The sequence below is a fragment of the Artemia sp. Qi Xiang Cuo genome, chromosome 19, assembly GCF_049724085.1.
Source record: "Artemia sp. Qi Xiang Cuo chromosome 19, ASM4972408v1, whole genome shotgun sequence".
Taxonomy (NCBI): Eukaryota; Metazoa; Arthropoda; class Branchiopoda; order Anostraca; family Artemiidae; genus Artemia; species Artemia sp. Qi Xiang Cuo.
In genome coordinates, this window is record NC_142812.1 from 24537040 (window position 1) to 24562233 (window position 25194).

At 33.9% G+C, this 25194-nt stretch overlaps 1 protein-coding gene across 1 annotated transcript; it reads left to right on the top strand.

The window, feature by feature from the left end:
• Window positions 1-1005: 1005 nt before the first annotated feature.
• Sar1 (Secretion-associated Ras-related 1) lies at window positions 1006-22612 on the top strand. The gene is made up of 6 exons (XM_089105668.1): window positions 1006-1064; window positions 6158-6224; window positions 13215-13334; window positions 16939-17004; window positions 20060-20295; window positions 22328-22612. Exons 2-6 carry the CDS (start codon window positions 6182-6184, stop codon window positions 22442-22444), a joined length of 582 nt encoding a protein of 193 aa, XP_088961794.1. The 5' UTR covers window positions 1006-1064; window positions 6158-6181; the 3' UTR covers window positions 22445-22612.
• Window positions 22613-25194: the final 2582 nt, after the last annotated feature.

A 25194-nucleotide genomic window follows, 5' to 3' on the forward strand; every position in this document is an offset into this window, starting at 1 on the left:
CACTAACTGGATATAGTCGTATCCACCATTGTTCCAGAAAAGCCACCTTCAATTGCAGCTGAGGCACCATCCCAAAATTCGCAAGAAGATGCTAATTTAATGTCCTGGAATCACAATATCAGAAATTAGAGAGGAACTTTCCTTGTTAAAGAGAACGTCAATAGCTGTTTGGCATTTTACTCTGTCAAAAGAAGGCAGTGATAAACTGAACGGGCTCAAAAGAGATCGCTACAAATCATTTATAAAAGCTCCCCGTTACCTTACCCTTTTTTTTCTAAAAGCATTTGAGCTTGACCCCATTTTTCTCCGTCATCTTGAAATTTAGCCCAATTCCTTTTCTCATCTCATCTCAAGAACTTCCTCACGCCTGTCTTTGTACCTCTTAGGTTCTGACCAGAAAACGGTTGTGAAAGTTCCAAAACGGACACTGGTTTACTCCAGATCACAGCGTCAATAACAAAACTTTGTTATGAGTGTTGTCGGTGCCTTTAATAATTCGTAGCTTGTGTGTATTGATAACTTTTTGCTGTTTAACAAATTCTTCTTGTGTTGATCATATTTTAATTATTATAGTATTTTTTGCTTTGGGCCAGCCTGTGAAAGTGCATCTTGTTGACAATAAATGACTTGATAATATGACCTTGTCGTTGATTTAGGCTGCGATTGGACACTGATGTTCTTGCGATCTAATTAATATAGTGTTGTTTGGTGTGTATAGCATTTGAAGGTCTCTGAAATAATCCGTATTGAATCTACTGTTATTCCCATCTATTTTATATACGATATTGCTAACAATGTTGATGTAATGTTTTCGGCTTGTAATTAGCTAAATTGAAATTTTACAGATTTTGTATTATTACAACAGATAGTAAACAATTTAGATTATATACTTGATTACCTAAGGTTCTTACATAAACATTCACTAGAAAATAGCAGGAGAAATCGAGTTTTGAAGTAAATAAAAGATAGTGTCTGTTCTTATTTCTTTTTCTATGAATTGTTTCTGGTTTGGCAACACTGTTTGCCAACGTGTCATTCCATCACAAATATTTAGCATATTTTAGGTTTGTAACTCAACTTTCTTTTTTAAAAAAGGTGACTTGCCATTCCAGCTGGCCTTAGGCTATGTTAGGCTAATTCATTTTTGAAAATTGTTTTCTTAATTGTCATTTTAGTAGGCCTAACAAGCAAAAACAAGGCATTTAAAAGAAAATTGAAGTAGGCCTACATCAATAGTGAAACACCATTTCTAACTGCTCTTTTAAATAACAAAGTTTTCTTTTATGTTTGAAAAAAAATCTAGGCCTATAGGCTAGCCTTTACTCTTCTGCTAAAGATAGGTAGAAGAAGAATTAGTAACAATCTGGGTAAATTTCTACCAAATCATATTATTGAATTAGGAATAAAGAATACACCATTCAATGCCTTTTTTATGCTGATTACAAATATAATAATCATTTCTATTGGAAATTAATTTCAGCCCCCCTCCATATAGGCCTATGCCAATTCAGGGTTAGGTTGTAGAAATATATACATTGAATTAGCATATATAGGCTAGGGAGGGGGGCTGAAATTCATTTCTTATAGAAATGATTACTAGGCTATATTTTTAATCAGCATAAAAAAAGGTGGTAAATTTCTACCAAATCATATTATTGAGTTAGGAATAAAGTGAATACACCATTTGATGCCTTTTTGGTCAATATCTATGAAATCATATTAGGCTATTGAGTTAGGAATAAAGTGAATACACCATTTGATGCCTTTTTTATGCTGATTATAAATATGATAAGCATTTCTATCACAAATAAATTTCAGCCCGCCCCCTATATAGGCTCTACCTAACCTAACCTGACCCTGAATTGGCCTATATAGGGGGGGGCTGAAACTCATTTCTGATAGAATTGCTTATTATATTTGTAATCAGCATAAAAAAAGGCATCGAATAGTGTATTCACTTTTGTCCTAACTCAATAATATGATTTCATAGATATTGACCGCCTTTTTATGCTGATTACAAATATAATAAGCATTTCTATTGGAAATGAATTTCAGCCCCCTTCCCCCCTATATAGGCTATACCTAACCCTGAATTGGCATATATAGGGGGGGCTGAAATTCATTTCTGATAGAAATGCTTATTATATTTGTAATCAGCATAAAAAAAGGCACCAAATGGTGTATTCACTTTAGTCCTAACTCAATAATATGATTTGGTAGATATTGACCAAAAAGGCATCAAGTGGTATATTCACTTTATGTATAAGTCAATAATATGATTTGGTAGATATTTACCACAATCTGTTCTAGCCTATGGGTATCAGTGCAAAGTTAGGTCTGTTTAGAAGGAAGCATGTTAGCAAAACAATTCTTGGGCAACTTTCTTAATAGGCCTATGCAGAAAAATATGTAAATTTTTGGCAGTTCATATTAGGCCTATTGACTTACAAATAAAGTGAACATACCACTCAATGCCTTTTTTTATGCTCTTTACAATTATAATAATTGCTTCTATATGAAATTCAAATTTACCCACCCTGTTCCCCTAATGTGCAAATATGTACCCTGAATTGGAATATACCATGAATTGTTGATGGCAAAGTTTTGAATTGCAAAATTTAGTGCTATTTTGTCAACAGCATTCAAAAAACTTGAAACAATTAGAAAACAATATATATTTGAATTGCCTAATAAATGAGGTTTGAATTGTTATAAATAAGTATTTTTGGAATATATTAGTCTTGAACAACTTATTTATAAAGAATTATATGTTTTTAACCACTTTTCAATAACTTAACTAGTGTTAATAACTTCTTTGTGTTGTTACAATTCAGGGCAGGCTATATATTTGCACATTAGGGGGGTAGGGGTGGGAAAATTTGAATTTCCAGTAGAAGCAATTATTATATTCATAAACAGCATAAAAAAGGCATCAAGTGGTATGTTCACTTTGTTCCTAAGTCAATAATATGAACTGCCAAAAATTTACTAAAAATTACAGTTAATTATTCATAAAAATGCTTCACTTTACCCCCCCCCCCCTACTGTGCAAAATATATTATTGAAATAGGTAGAAGGGTAAAAACCTAGGATATATGCCTAGTTAAGTACCTATAGAGGAGGAAAAATGTTAAGAAAACAATTATTACTTCATAATATACAGAATAATTGTAGCTAACACATTTTGCATGCAGCCCTGCTGTACTTTACTACCCTCCCCCCCCAATGTGCAAATATGTTGCCCAGTTTTGTTTCTAAACTATCATATTTTCATTTTGTTTTATTTCATTAGCATTAACCAAACTTCACTTCTTGTATGTTGTACATATATTACAACAATACCCTGGTTTATAGGCTAGCTGTCTGTATATAGAGACAATTAGCTTAGGCTCAGTTAAAATCTATGTTGTAGATATATTTTATTAAATATTTAATATATAGAGATGGTATTTTGGTTGGGTTAGGCTATGTTAGGTTAGGGATTTAATATATTGCATTCTAAATATAAAGGATGCATTCATAATTCTTTGTTGTAGTTTTCCTAATTTTATTACTAAACTATTATATTTTGGTATAAAGTACTAAACCAGTTTGCCAACTGTCAGAACAATATTCTGCACTTTAATCAGCACAAAAACCACAAAACAACTGACTCAGATATGATTTATACATCACCTGAAAGCTCTGTCAATACTTGTTTCATATGCTTTTAAAAGTGCTAAAAGCAGCATTGCCAATACATGAAAGTGCTTTTCTTAAATTCACAACAATAGAACATGTACACAACATGCCAAACCAGTTTTCCATCCTGTACTTTATTCACATACTCCAACATGTTAATTGGAAGATCAACATGGGACACAACTGGTTTTCAAACAGGGATCAGACCAGCTCCTTTACATTTAAACCTTTAGGTACTTGCTAATGAAAACAAATAAAAGGAAAGATATAAAAAAGTTAAAAAAAAAACAGTTAAGTCTTCAGATACTTGTATTGAAAACACTTAAAATTATAAAATCCAAAATTAAAAATATGAAAAAGAAACAATATTGACTAAGAAAACAGAACTTCTACTCTTCTAAACATATCTGGCAGTAAAACTTTTTTCCTTTTGATTTTAAAAAGTCATATGGCTTTTTTGATGGCCCAGCATAATTGGTTGATATGTCTTCAAGGACACTTCAGGGATACACCTTTCATGTTACCTCCAAAGGTATAGTTATAAGGCCTCTCAACTATCCTGCACAAAATCTTGATCAGACAATTTTGGGGAAAAAGAGGCATGGGAGGGGGCCTAGTTGCCCTCCAATCATTTTTGTCACTTAAAATGGGAACTCAAACATTTAATCTCTGTTTGAATGAGCCCTCTTCCAATAATCTAGGACCACTGGGTCAATACAATAACCCCTAGAAAAATCAATAAACATGTATCCATGATCTCTCTTCTGGCAAAAATACAAATTCCATATTTTTTTCAGATAGGAGCTTGATAATAAAACAAATAAAATTATAATATCAAAATATAAAAAACAACAGTATTAACTCACAGAACCAAACTTCTACTCCTCCAAACATATCTGGCAGTAAACTTTGTTTCTTTTGACTTTAAGAAATCATTTAGCTTCATTGATGATCTGGCATAATTGGTTAAAAGATTTTCAAGGATACGTTGCCGATGCAAATGCCCCTCATACCCATCACAAGTGACCCAAAGCATCCACAACAATTCCAAGCTTCATGGCAATAAATATAACACTAACTATTGCCACCAGAACTTGTTGCAGGCTTATTTCTACCTAAAGAAAAACAGACAATTTAGCTGAAGTATTATATGCCATGCTTAAAAAAAGGAGCCTTAATTAAATTGCAAAGCTTAATCTGATAAAGCAATTTTTGTTAATATTCTTTGACTTCTAGGGGGTATTTCTTTCCTTTCTCAAAAACCAAGCAACTTCTTTCATTCTTGTAGCCTTTAGTGGGTAACACTAAACATAAAGAAACTTATATATTTGGGATCACCATAAGAAACCAATTCTTTTGATATGTCTATTGGTATCAAAATTCCATTTTCTAGCATTGTGGTTACTATTGAGCTTTATTGAGAGGATAAATTTTTATTGTTAAGAAAATAAACCATTGAAAATCCACACCATTTCTCAAAACTGATCAATATTTTGTCTAATTATTAATAATAATTATATGCCTTTCAAAAAAATTCAAAATCCTTGCAAAATTTTTAGACTGGCAAAAGTTGTTTTCTTATTATTTTTTTTTTGGGGGGGGGGGGTGTTGCTTTATTCATTGAGGGTTGGTAACTGGTCTAGTAATAAACTCAATTAGGATCAAACTAACCTCAATTCTCAAGTTTCTACTGGCTACAAGGAGATATATAATTTAGGCTAGGTCTATATATTTGCACATTAATGGGGGGGGGGGTAAAGTATAATGGAAGTGCATGCAAAATGTGTTAACTGCAATTTCTCTGCATATCATGAAGTAAGAATTGTTTCTTAACATGTTTCCTTCTCAATAGTACTAATTTTAGGCTTCTGCCCCAAACCATATATCTCCATGTATTTTGCCATCTGTCAATCTTTTGTTTCAACTTAACACTGAAGCTACTACATTGAATGTAGCTGAACTGAATTGAAGCTACATAAACAAATGAACTAAATTGAACTACATGAACTAAATTGAAGCTACATAAACAAAATCAAGAAATAAAAAAACGCAAGGGACATATAATTTGGGCTACATATTTGCACATTAGTGGTAAAGGGCTTTTAGAATTGATTAACTACAATTTTTCTGCATACTATGAAATGAGAATTGGCTTTTTTAACAAATTTCTTTCTCAAGAGGCCTAATTATACAGCAGTGTGTATCAACTGTTCAGTCTGCTGTCAGTCTTTGGTAAAATTGCATTATCAGTGGCAGTGTAGCCTTTGAAACTGGGATGTATTGCTTTTTGATATTTCTAAAGCAATTTGGTGTCTCAGAATTATTGTTCCATAGCATATTGGCTATGTTCAGGGTAAATTGTCGTTTCTTGTGCTCTTTTATTGCCTAAGACTTATACTAGTTATTTGAATTGAAACTTATTTAGTATCTATTGTGGCCTTAAAATTGACCTTACCAGGGCTTCTTTCTTTTTCAGGTCAAATTTTTATTCTATTTAATAATGTTTCTTTGGGATTGGCTCACTGGTGTTCTTGGATATTTAGGTAATTATCAAATTTCTCAGTTGTTTTTTAAACAATTATGCCTTTATGTTTATTTATATATGCAATAAGATAATTAAATTAAAATGGATGTGTGGCCTTATTTCAAGATATCATAGTGACCCTCCCCTTCCCCCAACCAAAGAAGATACATATTTTGCATATTTAGAAACAATTAGAAACTCCTGTTCTCTATATATGTCCTTTGTATATATGTTCTCAATTAGAAACTCCTGGTCTAAATTGATGCTGTTTTGGGCAAAATAGTAATATCTTCTTCTTCTATTTCACAGCAGGTGGGCTTTTCAGTTGATACTATTTAGCCCTTTTCCTTTTGCTTCACTCTTTGGGCTACAGAGCCACTGACTTGGTTGTCTCTTATTTATTAGATATTCTCAGATATCTTTCAGTAGATCTTTTGACTCAAGGAGTTCAAATATGAGATGATAGATATTGGTTTCTGTGCTCTGTGTGCAGGTATAGTTGGCTAGGCTCTTGGCTGATAGTGAGATTTTGTGGTGTTTGAAGCACTTTAACAGTTTACAATGCAAGGTATGCTGTGCAGACGTCAGCATATTATATTCAAATAGGCAGTGGTCAATTATTTCATTATTCATAATACAATACCTGCAAAGAGGGGACAGGGGAACTGAACCAGTTGAATTAGGAAACTGATACAAGAATGCAAGAAAATTTAGTCCATTTGTTCCAGAACAAATTCTCAAGCATGAGACCTAGGTAATTAATATGATTATCTTCTGGAATAGTTGTTTTATTTAGAGTTAGTTTTGCATTAGCATGGTTTCGCTTCCGGTGAAATTGGACTATTTTGACTTGGTAGGTGTAATGGGTAGATCTGAATGTTGAGAGAATTTTTCAAATTGAAAAAGTGACTTTTGCAGCTTTGACTATGCATTCTCTAATGTATTGCCAGATGACCATAGTACCAAATCATTAGCATATTGTAGATTCGTGTGGGGGAGGTTCATGCCCCATAGATATAGAGCAAAGAGGAGACAGCTGAGGACTGCTCCCTGAGGAAGGCCTTTGGTTATTGTCTTTTGGGGTGAAAAGGCTGAACCTACACAAACAATGAAACTTCACAATTCTATGAAAGATTTTATAAAATATACTAGCTTGGGGGGTAGTCCAAGGTTTGCAAGTTTATTTAAAAAGATTTGGTGGTTCACATTGTCATATACCCCTTCAAAATCTAGGACAGCTGCAACTAGGACATTATTTTTTTAGAATGATTCATTTCTTGCATTTGTTAACAATATGAAAGCATCTGTTGAGGAATGGCGTTTCCTGAAGCCAGTTTGAGTGTGAGGGATCATATTATTTTTTTCAACAAACCAGAGGAGTCGGTAATAGATCATTTTCTCCATTATTTTCCCCATCACAGGAGTAATCATTATGGGCCTATAAGACTCAACGTTATTTTTGGGTTTATTTTTCTTTAGGATTGGTAAGAGGGACAAACATTTCCAGATATTGGGGAACATAGATGACCAAGCATGATTATAAAAATTTAGAAGTTCATGTTTGTAAGAAGGGGTGAGATTCTTTATCCATGTAGGGTGTATATTGTCATAGCTGCTCCTAGTCTTTGTCCAAATATGATGTATTGCATTATTCATTTCCTGGATTGAAAATGGGCTGGTTATATACTCGGATCCTGGGCGAGGTTGGTAACTTGGGTTCATAGGAATTGGGGACATTTTGCTACAATTATTTGATGTTAGCTTATTAACAAAAAGAGTGGCAAATAGCTTAGCTTTTTCATTATCATTGTCATACTGGGTATTGTTATGTATGAGCTCATACAGGAGTGGGTTGGGGGAAGTCTTTCCCACAGCTGTGGCTTATGATTTTATGTATAATTGGTTCATGTGTTTCTCTGGAGAGATTATTGGCAAAATTATTCCGGTAGTTATATTTAGCATTTATTATGGTCCTTTTTGGATTAGATTCTGCTTATAATTTTTTTAAATATGTAGTAGGTGATGTTTTTTTTTTAAGAATGTTCTCCTAGCTGCCTTTTTTGTTCTCCATTTATTTTGGCACTCATTTTTCCACCATGCTTTGGGAATGTGTTTAGGGAAGGTTTTCCTGGGTGTTGACCTGGGGATAGCATGATTAGCTGTATTTATTAGTAAAGATACCAAAACTTCAGCATGTGTGTCAGCTGTTGCGTTTGAAATGCATGAATTTTGGGTTAAACTTGTAATTTCATCATTTAAATTATTTTGGAACTTAGGCCAATTTGCTTTAGTGTTGATACATTTGGAGGTATGTGATAGGATTTCAGCAGGTTCGTTTAGGGAGCAAACTATGGCAAAGTGGTCAGTACATAGACTATCAATTTTGTTTATATAAATTTTATTCAAAATATTTAATGACACAATTTGTAGGTCAATTGTAGAGAAACTGCCACTTTTGGGGTTGAAATATGTATTCAGGTTTGGAGGGGTAGCAACAGCTAATTCAATATTATTTGAAGTCATACGCTCAATGAACTTGCCAGCTTTATTTGCTGGTTTATTCCCCCACAAAAGGCTGTGGGCATTGAAGTCTCCACAAATAAGGATATTTTTCAACATATTAGAATTATTTATATAGCTGAAAAAATCCATGGCATTTGTAATTTGGCCATTAGGGTTATAAAAGCTTATTATGTAAGTTTTTGTATTATTCAGCCAAACACTGATACCAATTGCATCAACATCATTTACAAAATCTGGAAAGTTGATGCAACAGAATTTTATATTATTTTTAACTATTAAAGCTACTCCACCTCCTTTTCTCTCTGATGATCTATCCTTTCTCAGGATAGTATATCCCAGAGACTTAATTTGTTGATTTTGGGTTAAATTGAGTTTCCTGGAGGCAAGCAATATTGATGGATTTATTATTCATAAAAGATATTAGTTCAATTAACTTATTTTCTGTAAGTAATCATACGTTCCACTGGAGTATTGATATGTGTGGTGTTGTTGATTTATTTTTCATATGACTGGGTATCAATGTCCAGCTTTGTTAACTGTAAAGTAAGATCTTTTTTTGCTTGGATGATCATATGTTTAGGGATGTAGGTTTTTGCAAATTCAGCAATGATTTTTGTTTTCTGTAGTTGATGTATATTCATGGCCTGAACTGCATTACAATATAGAATGAATAAGCATATATTTGGAGATTGCATGTTTGGTTGTGCATCCTGTTTCTCAGCTAAGGGGTTAATTAATGGTAGTGTTTCTGGTTTGTTTCTTCTTGGGAGGGGGAGGGGCAGGCTGACCTCATCTCACTGGACAAGGAGGCTTGTTGACTTGGTGATTCTTTCTGATAGGGATGTGAGCTAGGGGGCTTGGAGGATGGTGTTTTATAAGGGGCACTTGATGCATTGGGGGCGTTTGACTTGGGAGTTTTGGTTGGTTTCATTATGGGCTTTATTTGGTATTGTTGGGCAGCACTTGCTTCCATAGCTGCAAAGGGGTATGGAATGGCCTCCTCTCTTGCTATTTGGAGTCTTAGTGCTCTTTACTTATATGCAGGGCATAGTGATTTATTGGTAGATTCATGTGGGCCTTTACAATTGATACATGTAGGCTGAGTGTTGTTGCAAAATGTCAACTCTCTAGGATGGGATGCTTTACAATTACTACAGGCTAGGAGAATTTCATTGCATTTGTTTGTTGTGTGTCTCAGTTTGAGACACTTCTGACACTGGATAGGCTTTGGCTTGTATTCCTTGTGCGGTTTGATTTGCCCAAATAGGAATAACTTTACTGGGATATTAATTTTTCCCTTCAATGTAAATAAGAAAGATCTACTTGTTTTTAGGCCATTAGAGTTAAGTTTACCAAGTTGGGTAACATCTTCAACAGGGATTGTGTTGCCAGCCCTATCTGAGAGCCCTTCTTTTAACTCCTGAATGGGTATTTCTGGGGGAACATTATATACTACTATTTTTGTTGGGGATTGTGTTGGGTTCCATTTAGATGCATTAATTGGGATATTCAGAAGAGATTTTAGATTAATTATTGTATCTGCTGATTTCTAATCTTGGACAGCTATTAGCAAAGATCCATCACGGTGAATGTTAAGACAGAACATTGATTTTAACAATTTGAAAATTGCAACTCTTATTGCAGTAATCTTTTTTATTTCAAAGGGGGTATTAGGAGAAACTTTGAGGTAAATTCCTAAGTTTTGGGAGGGAGAATCTTGGGCAGGGGGGGGAATACTTTTGATTGGGGAGATTTTTTTCCTTTTTTTGGAGCTTCTAGAAAGAACCTCTTGAAACCCATTATCATCATTTATAGTGACATTAGCCCCTACACTGATCATTGTCCTATTCTCAGGATTAGAGCTATCATGTGAGCTTTGTGATAATGAGCTTTACCAGCGAAGATGGGGATCAATTTCATTAGTATTTTGGGTGGGATCTGAGGGGACTTTTTTTAGGGTGAGTTCTATGCATTGCCTATTGGAATAAGCTTTAATCTAAACAAGAAAGGAGAATACTATGATAACAGACCATCTGCACTCTATTGTGGAGAAAAACTTCGCCATCCACAAAAAAAACACCACAGTATGGCCTCGGGGAGGATTTTGAGCATGATTGGTTCGGTACAACTACTGATAAATCGAGATAATAATTCACAAGAAATTTATTTGTAAATTTTTTATGCTGTTGCGGTTATTTATATAAATAATTATCTGCGTACATAAATAACTTCTGCTTCTACAATTTGGAATTCATTGGTAGTGTGTGCTCATAAACTACATTTGTTTGAACAAAAGTTGCTTCCAACTATCTATCATTTTTTCTGTTGTATAAAGGGGAATCAGCCATCCAATGGTAAATTATATATTTATTTACTTTTGGAAGCTTGTATAGGCCCATTAAGAGGCAGGGACAAACCCACCTTACTGGGAAAACAAAAGACATTAAAAATGTATATAAAAATAGGAAAATGAGAAATACTTCTAGTTAAGTCTCAGTGAAAACAAAGCTCCTTGTAGCATTTGTCCCTCCCAGTGAAGTTCCTGACAGTATTCATGACTCTCATGACTTAAGTTCCTGTTCTCACTCTCCTACAAACTTTTACCAATGTAAGATATACCATTGGGTTTTTTCTTACAGCAATATTAAAAAGAAAAGGCTCAAACTAGTGGCGTGAAACAAACAGGCTCTTACAAAATTATTAACGGAAATATAATACCATGCATCAAAAGCATATATCTAAAGTTTGCTTTATCTTCTAATTGGAAATGCATTTGAATCAACAGTAATACTCAACTAAGTTGGAATGTTTGATAGTTCTGCTTTTGTCTATATATTTAATATATATATTTTTAATTCACTGTGTTTCTGTTTTGACTCTCAATTTAGTCTAAAGCTTCCTACACTGCAATCCCGAAGTCTAACTTGCCTTGGCACATGGATAGAAAGATTTTTAAGGCATCTATTAATATTTTAAAGAAGAGTCAAATTGATTAGTGATCATTACTGTACAATGAAGTCATTAAAAAGAAGGAGGTTATTCGTCATTTATTTTGGAGAGTGCAGAAGAGAGCTGGAGTGAGCGTGAAGAACCATATTGGTACCAGCTGGCCTATAGGTTTTAAACTGCTGGGGAAAGGTCATTCAAGTACCTGCACTTCCCACAACCCATCAATAGAATTAATAAGCTTAATTGGGATGATTGGTTTGCTTAAACTGATAAGAAGACTTGGTTACAGATGAAGACAGTGGATTTATGAATATCTGACAATACTTTTTGGAGAGTCAAAGGGATGAAAGGACTTATTGGTAGTTCATATACCCTGATACAAAATTTTTTGAGCTAGAACTGTTTTCTGTATCTAATCATTTTGTTATCCCTTTTAGTCGGTTGTTGGTCCTTTCAGAGTCTTTTTAAGTATGTAAGTAGTCCTGCAAGGGTTGAAGTAAATAAATGAATTTGTAGAAGCATATGTTTTGTCCAAACTAATTTTCAAATGAATGAGTCACCATCAAGTGAAGTTCCTAGGGATGATGCCAGTCCCACATTCCCAAGAAGCTGAAAGTATAAAAAATTACAGAATTTTGTGTGACTTTGAAAAATACTTGCAACTTTTCTCTTCAAAACTTCTACTACTTCTAACAACTCACTCCGGCGCCAAGCCACCGGAAGCCAAAAAAACTATGCACACTCCTCCATCCTAATCTGTTCAAAGCCTCCCTGTTTAAACCCTCCCGAGAAGTCCCAATTTCCCTTAAATGTTTCCTGGCAACATCCTCCTACCCCATTCAGGGACAACCTACTTTCCTTCTGGTCCTAGATGGTTGGTCGATTGGGACAACCTTTGACAATCTGTCATCCTTTATCTGCAGAACGTGTCCTAGCCAGATCACCCTTACTCTGACTATAGCCCTAAAAAACGGGATTGAACCACATTTTTCGTAGACCTTACCGTTTGAGATACAGTCAGTCAGTAGTCTTTCCTAATCGTTTTGGTAGGCTTCCCCATCCCCTTCCTTTAGGGAAAAACACTGACACGGTTTTTCACCATTTACTTGCTTCATATAAACATTTGTTTAATATTTTCTTTATGAATTATCACTTTGTTGATAAATTACAACATCAAATTAATAAAACCCATATAGGCTAATTGTATCTCTAATAAGCCTTACTTAGTTGCATTAAGTCATTTAGATACAATTTTTTTTTTGTGACTTTATTGTTTATTAAACAGTATATTTGTTTGTGTGAGGTGTTATTTTATTTCCGTTCCTTCCTGACAAGCTTTTGCTTTGGGAAAGTAGGGATGAGTGCTGTTGTTTATTTATTTTGTATGTACGTATCTCAGTTAAATTCTTTTTTTATGTTTGGCCTTGAAAACTTTGGTCACACTCTCCTGTTGATGATTGCACTGCTATTAGTCTCTTTACTGATATTTGATTTCACTCCTATGCTGTCCGTTCTGTTTATAATCCTCTTCTTTCAGGACTCTACAAAAAATCCGGCAAGCTGTTGTTCTTGGGCCTTGACAATGCAGGCAAGACTACTCTATTGCACATGTTGAAAGATGATAGGATGGCACAGCATGTACCTACTCTGCACCCAAGTAATTTTGTTTTTTTGTTACGTTTTTTCTTATTTTGGTAATTTTTCATTTTATTTTACGAAAATATTAATTTAATATAAGAAATGCTTCTAGTATAATTGCCAAACACCTTTGGTAATATCAAGTAATTTTGTTTCATACTTTTTTTCTGATTTTGGTGGTACTCTTTCTGCTTAATCATTTTATTTTACAAAGTTATTAATTTAATTTAAGAAATGCTCCTAGAATAATTGCCCAATACCTTTTCCCAACCTGTTCTCGAAGGGAAGATCCAAGTCTGATTGAATATAAATTATCCTACTAATCTTCCTTTTAAAACAGCTAGGCAAAGCGTTTTTGAAAAATATATCAGCATTATGAAATTGCGTCTCTTATTTGAATGCCAGCAACAGCGTGAGGAGACCAGTACCCTCAAGCGTCTCCACTCTATGGCGAAAATACCCGATACTCTCGTTGCAATCCTGAATTCTAACCTCCCTCCTCATTAGAACAGAATGATATTTAAGTTATCAATTAAGATCCCAAAGTGTTGCTACGATTGTATGATCCCCTTCCTTAATTGATCGTAATTATATCCCAGTTCTGTAGCCAGTGTAATAAAGAGGTGAAAGAACATTCTTTTTATGTTCATGGACCTCCTGCTTTATGAAGAAGAATTATTTATCAGATATGACTTTTAGGTATGACGGTTGTGAAACGCTTTTATTAAGTGACAATTTAATAAAAGGAATGAAATATTTATTAAAAAGAATAGCAAAATCGTAACCAAACCCCACAGAGTGTTTATGTTTAATGGGGCTCCTTTATTTTTCTTTCTAAGTCTTCTAAATTAAAATAGATAATTTCGGAGACCACACTGCCTTTCCAGGTAGATAAATAAAAGTTCAAATAGGGATAAAATCCTTTTAATAGACAGTGATGATGATAACAGTGATAGAAATTCACAAAAATATCAGATATTTCGGTCACATATGCAGTGACCGAAATATCTTTTAGGTTTGGAGAAAATGAAACAAGTCTATATCTTCTATATATAGAAAGTATGCTTTCTTATGAATTACGCCTTTTCTTTGTATATCATGTAGGGTGCTTTTAATTTTCCTTCATTTCCAGTAAAGAAATGATTTTTCATGAAAAAAAAAAAATTCAAAACTCTTTTATGCAAAATTGGGCTTTTATTCATGTTATAAAAAGGGCCCCACGAATCATTTTCCATTGTAAATAGCCGCGTGCAACTGCAACGTGTCAATTTGTGTTTAAAAGTGTAGTTACAAATCATTTTTAAATGAAAATCTAAAAACCTCACGAACGAAAAGAGAAAATCTTAAAAAACAAACGGAATTAGTGTCTGCTTTTGATTATGTCAGTTCTATCCTGGGTCTGAAAATAAATCTTGATAAATTTGAAGGTTTCTTGATTGTAGTTGCAGCAGTCTACATCGAAGCAGTTTTTCTAGCGGTTTCATTGTTTAATTTGTTTTTCGATTTGCCTGTAAAACGCCAAACAAAAACGAATCCTGGTGTAGAAACGACAACTTAAATGTTATTGTAGACTCATAAAGTGTAGATTCTATTTGGACAGAGAGCTGTATATTTTTATCTGTCGTGCTCCGTATGACCTTAAACTTTTAAGTTTTTTAGTAGCTTATTTAGCATGGAATTGGCTATGGGCCTTCTCAGGTAAACTTCTTTCTTTAAACCCCTTCTTTCTTTTTAAAGAAGACCAACCATCCTGTACTTTTGCACACCCTTCCTGTTTACCTATCCAGGTTTCTCCAGGTACCCATTTAAAGCTGGTTGGACTCTGGCTGAACTTACAGAGTACACCACTGACCCCCGTCCTAAACTAAATAATTGGATACACTAGGATTCGAACCCTCTGTCAAAGAATCCCATATCCAGCGCACCAATCCACTCAGCTAGGACGGCTATCTCCCCTAGTATAAGTAAGAATATTCAATCAACATTATCAATTTTCATCTTAGCAGTTTCACTTTTGAGATTTGAACTGGCTTAAGGTTCCAAAAGCCTTGTTGGATAAGGTGCCATTTCCCAGGGGGATAAGGTACTAAAAGCTTTTCTTTTTCTTTCTTTCAGGTAAACCCCTTCTTTCTTTAAACGCTTGGTTGCATCAAAGAAGCGAGTTAAGGCAGGAACAATCAGAATGTTGCTTTCAACTTTCTCGAATTTGTGTGAATAAAAACATTAAGATTGAATTATTTATCTGTAGATACTATGTTTTGCCAGAAAAAAAAGCGGAGTAAATAGTGTATACTTGTTTTGATTAATTAAATGCTAATCAAGATGTTATAGCTCTATATTATAGCACTCTGAAAAATACAATCTTTAATAAATGTGATTTGAAACATGTTTGACACGAACTTGTAGTGGTGGACAACGCGGTCCTGGGTATCATGCCTCGTGTGTGAAAATCCGGACCAAGGCTGTAGCCAGGATTTTGCTGCGGGGAGGGGACAAAAAACGCATCAAAAATTTGTTTATATACATTTTTGTTACGTCTTTACCAGTCGAAAAGGCTTTGCTTCGGACGAAAATCAGTTTAGGTTTCTTCTATATATAGTTTTCCAGTTGTGTCGAATGTTGGAACCTATAAAAATCCCCGGGATTTTCTATAAAAGAGATACCACAAAAAGGAATAATCTACGTTTTTTAATCTAAAAAAAATGCATGTTTTGCTAAGTTTCTTACAAATAGTCTACTATGGAAAAGGAATATGCAAATTCTCTACTTAAAAAAGGAGTAGAAGTTAAAAATGTGATTTGTCAGACTGAAAAAGTAGTTTTTGAGACCCATTTAACTTTACCTCGACGCTCGAAGCAAAATTTTGATATGAATTATTGTGATTGCATGTAATTATTACAACTCGTAAAGGTCCATTTATGATTAGATTATAGTAATGCTGAGATGTAGGTAGTTCTAAATGAGCCAATTAGATTTTTCATTGAATTTTCTGATTGGCTCAAAGTTCTTAGGGAAAATTCTGATTGGCTCAAGTTAGTACTAAGTAATTCCCAGTATTAGTAAAGCCTTATTGTGAATGAACGTTAATCATCTTGTCTTAAACTTGGGGGTTTTAGTCTTTTTTGTGGACAAGAAAATGATGAGTGATTTTTGGATATGCTATCTAAATATTAGATGGCACAGCAGATTAGGCATTAATTTTTGTTTCTCATTTTCAGATTAAAGTGAAATTTAGCTGAAGGTTTAATTTTGTTTAGTTGAAATTGGTTTAACTTCTATAGAAAACTGATATTTAAAATTTTAAATATTTAGTAAGTAAATGGAGGGAAGCTTAGTAGTATAGCTGTCTTATGTCAAAGGAAGAAAAATCAGTGATAAAAGGGTAAAAAAAAATTCTTCAATAAGTTGAAAATGAGCTCTTATTCTATTTTACATGTAGAAGTTACTTGGGATAAGTTACTGACTATGCTGTCTGTTTCCTCATGACTAGTTGAATCATTTAATTTCTACAAAAATTTTGTCATATCTGATAATATTGTGGAACAAAACTAACTTTATAATCATTACTTGACGCATCGTTTATTTATTTATGCTTGGTTTGTTAATAATATTTGTTCTTTCAGCTTCAGAAGAACTGTGCATAGGCAACATGAAGTTTACCACTTTCGATTTGGGCGGTCACAGCCAAGGTAAGTCATTTTGTTTATCTTTAATTTGATGAGCATACTTTCTTAAATAATAAGTGTATTTTTGATCTTTTTGTATCAGTAAGGTGTATGTTAAATGGCTTGAGTCTAGCTCTACCTGAGTACTTATCACATCAATATGTTAATTTTTAAATAGACCAGAGTATGGGTAGCTTATAAGAGTGGGAAATGGAATAAGTTTCGACTAGTGTCGAACTATTGTCATCTTGTGTCGAACTATTGTCGACTAGTGTCGAAAAAAAGCGTTTGGTGACACTTAAAATGATAAGCTCTGTTATCATTTTTCAGTTAGGAACTGAGATTTTACCAATTACACTAATTAATTATTCTTATTATTACACTGAAAAAATCTCGTGTTGCCAAATGCTAGATGGCGTTTATGTTTTTTTTTTGTTGATACTAAAGCTAGTTCCCATTCTTTAAGCTACCCATACTCTTTGTAATAGACTACAAATAGAATGTGTTCTGGAAAGCTCCATGCACGTTTTGTTTCCATACCACAAGCAAAAGCTTCCTAAAGTAGTCTTAAGTAACCTAAGGTAATCACCTTAGTCTGTTTGTTTTCTCGATTTAAATCTAATGATTTTAGGTAATCTAATGATTGAAGACTTGATGAATTTAAGTCTATTGAATTTGAATCTAAAGAGTAAAGACTTAGTGAATTTAAGACTTGATGAAGGCTTTTTACCAAGTGGCCAAGACCAAGTGAGTTAATTTTTAGACCAAATGAATTTAAATCTAAAGACTCAGTAAATGTAAGACTAAATGACTTTAAGTCTATTGAGCTTAAGTCTAAAGACTAAGTGAGTTAAATCTTAGACTAAATGAATTTACATCTATTGCGCTTAAGTCTAAAGAGTAAACGATAATTCTAAAGACTAAGTCAGTTAAGTCTTAGACTAAACGAATTTAAATCTAATGATTCCACTATTTATTCCATTAGTCTTGTTAGATGCGTGGCTTTTATCCTGGGTGCTTATTGCAATGATTCGTTTATTATCTGATATCAGTTCGTATAATAATTTTTTTTTTTGTCGCCTGCCAGTTTTTCTTGCAACTACGAATAGGTAAAATTTTAGAGTAGGCTACCGTAGTTGTATAATAGAGGAGCACTCGAAAAAATTCATAGGTAGTAATCACCTTTCTTTTTATCTCTAGAACTAAATTCTATGGATAGGAGGTTCTGAGCCCTCCAATATTTCTTCTTCTTGTGTGATTGTTTGTAAAAGCTTATCTTCTTCAGTGCTTAGTTCACCTATTTCAAACAGCACATATTTAAATTGTTTCAAATACAGAAACACCATCTATGAATAACATTATGTTGTAGTTCTAAAGACGAATTTGTTTGATTATTTTGATCCAAATAAATTGTCTTTTACAGCAAGTTTCAATATAACTGTCCCGATTCTGGCAGGAGTTTTCGTAAAATCAAAGAAATAGGAAATTTTCATCTTGTAATCTGTAATATCTTAATTTATTATTTTAATTGAATATTTTAATTAAATAATTTAATTTGAATTAGATAACTATTTAATAAACTAATTAATAATGTAATGATATTTTTTATTTAATGTTTTAATTTATTGTATTATTTCAATATGTGGCCAAAATTTCTTCCTCCTCATTTCATTGTCGTTGCTCTGGTTTTGGGCCATTCTATTGCTCCTGATCTTTGAATTTTGGAAGAAGTTAAACATATTAAACATTACCCTGAAAAATAAGATTAAGTACATATGCTATTAATGATTGATATTTTGGAATTATGTTCTTCAAACCTCTTCTCAAACTTCGTCATTAGGAAGACTGAAATTCAATAAGTATGCAATTTTGATGCTGTTGAGAAATAACCTCCCTCTTTTTTCCGAATCATTTTGAGAGTCACCGAAGTGTTCTTAAAAAGTTGTATTCATACCCAATTAACGTTTAATAGAAATAGAAATTCATCTATGAACGTGGACTAACAATCAGTATCACCCCCCCTTTTTTAAGCTAAACTTGTTCTTTGTGGAGGGTATAATCGTTACCTATAATGGTTGAAATTTCAATGTAAAGTGTGGGGGGGGGGGATGACCGCCCATCATATTATATAGAATAATTTCTGTTCCTTTTTAGCTTTAATATCGCTCTTTATCTTCTAGTGTAGACATTTTTGTTTAATTGAAAGACAGAAGTCCGAGTCTGTAAGCTATGGTAAGAGCAGAGGAGGGTAGTAAAGATGCGTACAGAATGTGAACAATGTGGATGGATTTGAAAAATATGAGGGAGAAGGAAGGGTCTTCAGATTTCTATCACTGGGGAATGGCATGAACCAATTTTGGACTCTTAGTTGTGTATTTGATCTAATTCTACTCCTGTAGGGAGAGGGGGAGGGGTGATATATCTTCAGTTAATTTCAGTTCCATTTGAAATATATTCGTGTTTAAATCTTTTCTCTATCAGCTCAAGCTTTTGCAATGTGACTAACCGGCTTTTTTGTGTGCCAGGTAAATACACAAGTATGAGGTATATGTAGTGGCGGTTCTGACCTCTCTTGCACCCGGGGCAAAGTGGCCACTCCTCCCCTGTCTCCTACAATATTTTCAGGCCAAAATGTTTATGTATTGAAAAAAAATTCTTTTGAGTTTATTGATTAATTAATAATTCATTTCTAATCTATTGTTTTAATTATTGTTTTTAACTATTCTTTATTTTTACTTTGTTTTGTTAATTAATTTATTAAATATTTTCATTAACTAACTGCACCCTCAACTTTATTTTAATAAAAATAAAATTAAAAAATTAAAAAATGATTATAAGTGTTAGATTATTTATTTGAAATTTTACGCCCCTAAAACTAATGCGCCCGGGGCAAGTGCCCCCTCCTCCCCGTAAAACCATCTTTGACTGTATCACAATTTTCTATTAAATGTCTCGAATCAAAGAAGGTTGCCCAAAAAACTACGAAAAATTGTAAAAAATGGTTTTTACTCGTATAAACAGGTTCAAAATGAGAATCTAAAGTGTGAATAAAAAGGGCTCAATATTGTTTTAATTATAGCAAGAAGAGTGTGGCGGGATTACTTCCCTGCTGTTGATGCCATCGTTTTCTTGATCGATGCTGCAGATCGGGCCCGATTTGAAGAATCGAAACAAGAGTTGGATTCAGTGCTTACTGATGAGACTTTGTCAACAGTTCCCATACTGTTGCTTGGCAACAAAATTGATCGGTCGGATGCAGCGTCAGAGCAGGAGTTGCGATCCGTATTTCAAATTCATCATTTGACTACAGGCAAGGTAAGGCCTTGACGTGACAGTAGTGGTAATTGGAGTTTATGGAAAACATGTCCGCAGACCCAGAGAGTAGAAAGTGCACCTACCCCTCAGTGTAATTTGCATTATCTCCCTCCCCGCTGGAAAATTTTGAAAAAAAAGTACGTGAGAACGCAGGTAAATTCTGACATTGGAGTTGGGGTGGAATGACCTGCTTTTCGTTTGTCCCATGTGGAATTTTAAACGTGATCCATGTATACCCTGAGCAAGGCAGTATCCAGGGAGGGGGGTAGGAAGGTAGGTAGGAATGGTAGGAAGGTTTGACCCCCCCGGAATTTGTTCAGACTCATGAAAACGTAACAAAAAATGCATATAAACAAAGATTTATTTTGTAACTCCCTCCCCCCAAAGAAATCCTGGATACGTCCTTGAGCCCGAGCAATGTCCCCAGCCCCAGTGGCTTATTAGCCACTTAACACAATAATTCCCTCTCCCAAATATGTTGTTTGTTAAAACCTTCGATGTTTTGTACTGACACATCAAATTAAAGACGCTGTCGTTTATATTTGGTAAACATTTATTTACCGTTATTTTTATTCTTGTTTTATAAACCTAGTCTAACTCGCTCTTTAAACTAATGCAGAGGCCAGGTCACACTTGTGAATATCCAAGAGAGAAAGAGAGGGTTTATTTCCAAAGAGTATCTTACGAGCATAGTAGAGATTCTCTCTTTTTCAGTCACTTTAAAAACGGCTTAGAAATTTATGTCTTGTTTTAAATTGATCTATTGTCACAAACTAATCCATTCCGTTTTTATTTATTTATATAATTTATTTAAATTTTCGTTTTTGCCCATTTATGATGCTTCTTTCATTCTAGTTTTTTTTTGTATGTGTTTCAAGTTTTGAACTGTATTTTTTAATGTAATCGTTTACACATTCCTTTTTTTTATTCTCAATATTTATAAATGCTTCTCTTGTCCCTAATGATTTTGGCTTGAATTATGCGGCGACTCCGAATGTTTTGATTTTGTTAACGCAAGTTCGGTTATTTTATAGCTTCTGATAGTCTTTATCTATGTATTTTGTGTCAATCTATATGTCTATCAAATGGATGTTTAACACAAAATGATATCAAATCCTGGAAATCCCTGCAGTTCAAAATTTTTATGTAACTGTCTCATTTTTCGACTTAGTGGTTCTGTAAAATAAAATAACCTTCACTTATTTGGTTACACCACATATTTGTATGGTAGCCGACCTCACTCTTAGTTCCAAACACTTCCCCTCGCTCCATAATCCATCTTCTCCACAATTCACTAGCTTGTAGATTTACATGGGAAAATAGGCAAAAGTATGGCGCTCCGAAAAATGGAGGAAGATTTGCTAGAAGTTTTCCAGAGAAATTGCCGACAGATTGTTCTGGGTACCCGGCCGACTGACCGCATCTCAAAGAGTAGGCTCTACAAATAGTATAGTTCAACCCCGCTTTCTAGGGATATAATGAGAGAAAGGTTGAGATGGCTAGGACACGTTCTGCGGATGAAGGATGACAGATTGCCAAAGATTGTACTTGCCAGCCAACCATCCTAAGTCTAGACGAAAAACAGGTGGACGTCGTTTGGGGTGGTAGGATGTTGTAAGGAAAGATCTAACGGAAGTAGGAACTTCCTGGGAGGGTGTAAAGAGGAATGCTTTGAATGCATTGGGATGGAGGAGGAGCGTTCGTAGCTGTACTGGCCTCGAGTGGCCTGGTGCTGCGGTTGGTTTTTAGTTGTATTAGTATTAGTAGCAGGCTAAAACGATAATTCTAAGCCAAGGAAATTTGCTGTTTAATCCGAAAAACCAAAAATTGATATATTTTGATTTTTTTTTTTTTTTTTAATCTGGGATATTTACTTCACCAGGTAAAAATCAAAATAAGCAGTGTATTCTATTATTTCCTTTTTTGCTTGCTTTATAAAATTATATTGTTTACAAATATTATAAATATTATTATATATATTATATTATATAAAATTACAAACATTTTTATTAAATAGTATGTAAATTTGCAGGGCGCAATGAACAAGAATGATCTCCGAGGCCGACCATTGGAGCTCTTCATGGTTTCTGTTTTGAAGAAAACGGGCTATGGCGAGGCCTTCAGATGGCTCTCGCAGTTCATCGACTAATAAAGTAGCTATGGTGCATGAAGAGCTGACAAAATACAGCCGTGCTATGGAACTGTGCGTTAGTAGTTTTGTTTCTTGATTTAATTTTTACTCAAAAGGAAATGAAAATAATTTTTGTTCAAGCAAACTCGTCGAAGTAAATATACATACAGCTAGTTTTTGTTATTACATTGTATAACTATCTAAGTTTTATATACAGGGTTTAATATTTACGTGAAACAAGTCAGTTTTGTCACAAAAGGCTTTCCAATCTCTTAATCTTCTAAATGGTAGTAGAAATGGAAAGCTTCAAGTCTAAAGTTTTGTTAAATAGTCTTTAAAATACAACAGATCAGTTAAGTCCTATCTTAATTGATTATATGAAGGGTCGTAAGAAATTTGTATCGTAGGAAGCTTGTATACAAATTGCAGAGGAAATTCGTCTGGCTTTAGTTCGTCTATAAGATGATTAGAAGACACCAATAAATAAATTTCTTATTAGAAAATCTTATTAATAAATTGTTTATTAATAAATTTAATGTTACTGTCTAAAAAGAAAAGAGACCGATAGAACTAAAAAGGCCCTAGTGCAGAAATAACCCAGGTTTCGTTCTTTGCTAGTTTATCCCTAAGGGGGGCAACCTTTATATAATCTTGTTGCATAATACACTTAGGCGTTCTGGTTTAGGGTTTTAATGTTTCGTTTTACTAACACCGTTTTACTCCTCATGCATTTCAAGTTTATATAAGGGCACATGGGATTTCGAAGGTACAACCAAGGACTCGGGAAATTAATTAAATTATTCCGTGTTTTGATTTTGATTGTTTATCTTCTTTTCTGAAAAATTCTAAATTGTCCTGTGTTTATTGATTTGCCTTTTATCTTGTACGTATTACTCATCAACTTTTGGTTAAAACACCAATAATGACAATTAAAAACAACAAAAAAAGAGTGGCTTCTCTAAAAAGAAAAGAGGCCAATAGAACTAAAAAGGCCCTAGTACAGAAAACTCTATTTAAACATTCTATCCATAGCTTGAATACATTCTAAGGGCCTACTAATGCTCAACTGAGGTTCGACAGAACTCTTGCTTCATAGAAGGTCTATAGGGGTTCCAGAGAAAATGACCAACCAAAAATTGCAACAAAACCAATTGAAAAGCATTAAAAAAAAAGATACAGAATGGAAGAGACATAGCATAAATTATATCCGGTTTTTGAAATATCTAATTTATTTCAAGGGTTTTAAAATGGTTAAAAAGTCATGCAATTTTACTTCTTGAGATCTTCCAGGGAAATTGTCTAGGGGAAATTTTCAGATAGATTAAAATTGTCAGGAAGATTTTTTCGTTGGAGGGGAGGATTTCCCACGGGAGAAATTTCCCATGGGGAAGATTTCAGCTGGAGAAATTCTTCATGGCGAAATTTTCCGCAAGAGATATTCTTCATGGGGTAATTCTCTCCATTTAGAAGATAAATTTCAAGGAAAAATTTCCCTTCGATGGGTTTTTCAGGTATGATTTGAAAAAAAGATTGGAAATTAAACCCCCTGCCAACAAGAGCATTTGACTAAAGTGGAGCTCCCGATTAAAGAAGATTATCCGGCAATGACTACTAAGAGCCGACCATGTAGCAGGTCGCTCCACCTCGATTTTCCAGGATTTTTCTCTGGTCTTTTCCAGCAAAACGGATGTTAGATGCACAAATACTAGCGCCTGCACAAAAAACTTGGGTTCAGTTATACTTTTTTAAAACTTGGTTTAAAAACTTTTTTTTAAACCAAAAGTTTTAAACAAGTTTAAAACTTGGGTTCAGTTATATTTTGGGCAATGGTATATATAAAATAAAATTAATTATTTGTTTATACTTTTTATTTTACAGCTAAGTGTAGAAAGTGTTATTTTAAATAGAGTTTTCTGCACTAGGGCCTTTTTAGTTCTATCGGCCTCTTTTTCTTTTAGAGAAGCCACTCTTTACTTAAAAAAATGCAAATGGAAATATTGAAGGACGGCTCAAAATGGCCATCTACCGCTTGAGCAACTAAGTTATCTCTGCTAAGCAGTTTCTGATAAGCAGAATAAAATGACCAGCAATCTCAGGCAAATATATTTTATAAAGTATACTGAAAACTTGACAATATTTAAAGGCTATTGTGGCATCAAGAGTGTATTTGCATCTAAATTGACCCATTTTCTGACCCCATAGCTATAAGCACTTTTCTACTAGTCATATCTAAATCTTAAAACCTGGTTTATCAGATGCAACGCTATAGCGTTGCCCATAGTAAAGGCCACACGGCTCCAATGTTTTTTTATTATTTATTATTATTTATTATGTTTTTAATAGATGTGGGTATTATATACAATTAACATATCAAAAGATATAAAACCATTAAATTGTACAGACAATTATATTGAAAATAAAACTTTATAAAAAAAGCCGTAAATTAAATATTATTAAAAAGTTCTTAATTTTATTTTATATATACCATTACCCAAAATAAAAGACATACAAAATTATAACTGAAGCTTTTTCTGCAGGCGCTAGTATTTTTGCATCTAACATCCGTTTTGCTGGAAAAGACCAGAGAAAAATCCTGGAAAATCGAGGTGGAGCGACCTGCTACATGGTCGGCGAGTAGTTGTCATTCGGTGATCTTAGTAGTCATTGCCGGATAATCTTCTTTAATCGGGATCCCCTCTCGTTGGCAGGGGGTAACTGAAAAAAGAATATCTTTATACGAGGCGTCAAACGTGCTTACCTTCTGGTTA

Bases quoted from the DNA above. Each gene is read 5' to 3' on its own strand.
- Sar1 (XM_089105668.1), top strand. From the start codon at position 6,182: ATGTTTCTTTGGGATTGGCTCACTGGTGTTCTTGGATATTTAG. The intron at 17,005-20,059 runs GTAAGTCATTTT...TTTTAATTATAG, and splicing joins TTTGGGCGGTCACAGCCAAG to CAAGAAGAGTGTGGCGGGAT. The intron at 20,296-22,327 runs GTAAGGCCTTGA...GTAAATTTGCAG, and splicing joins ATCATTTGACTACAGGCAAG to GGCGCAATGAACAAGAATGA.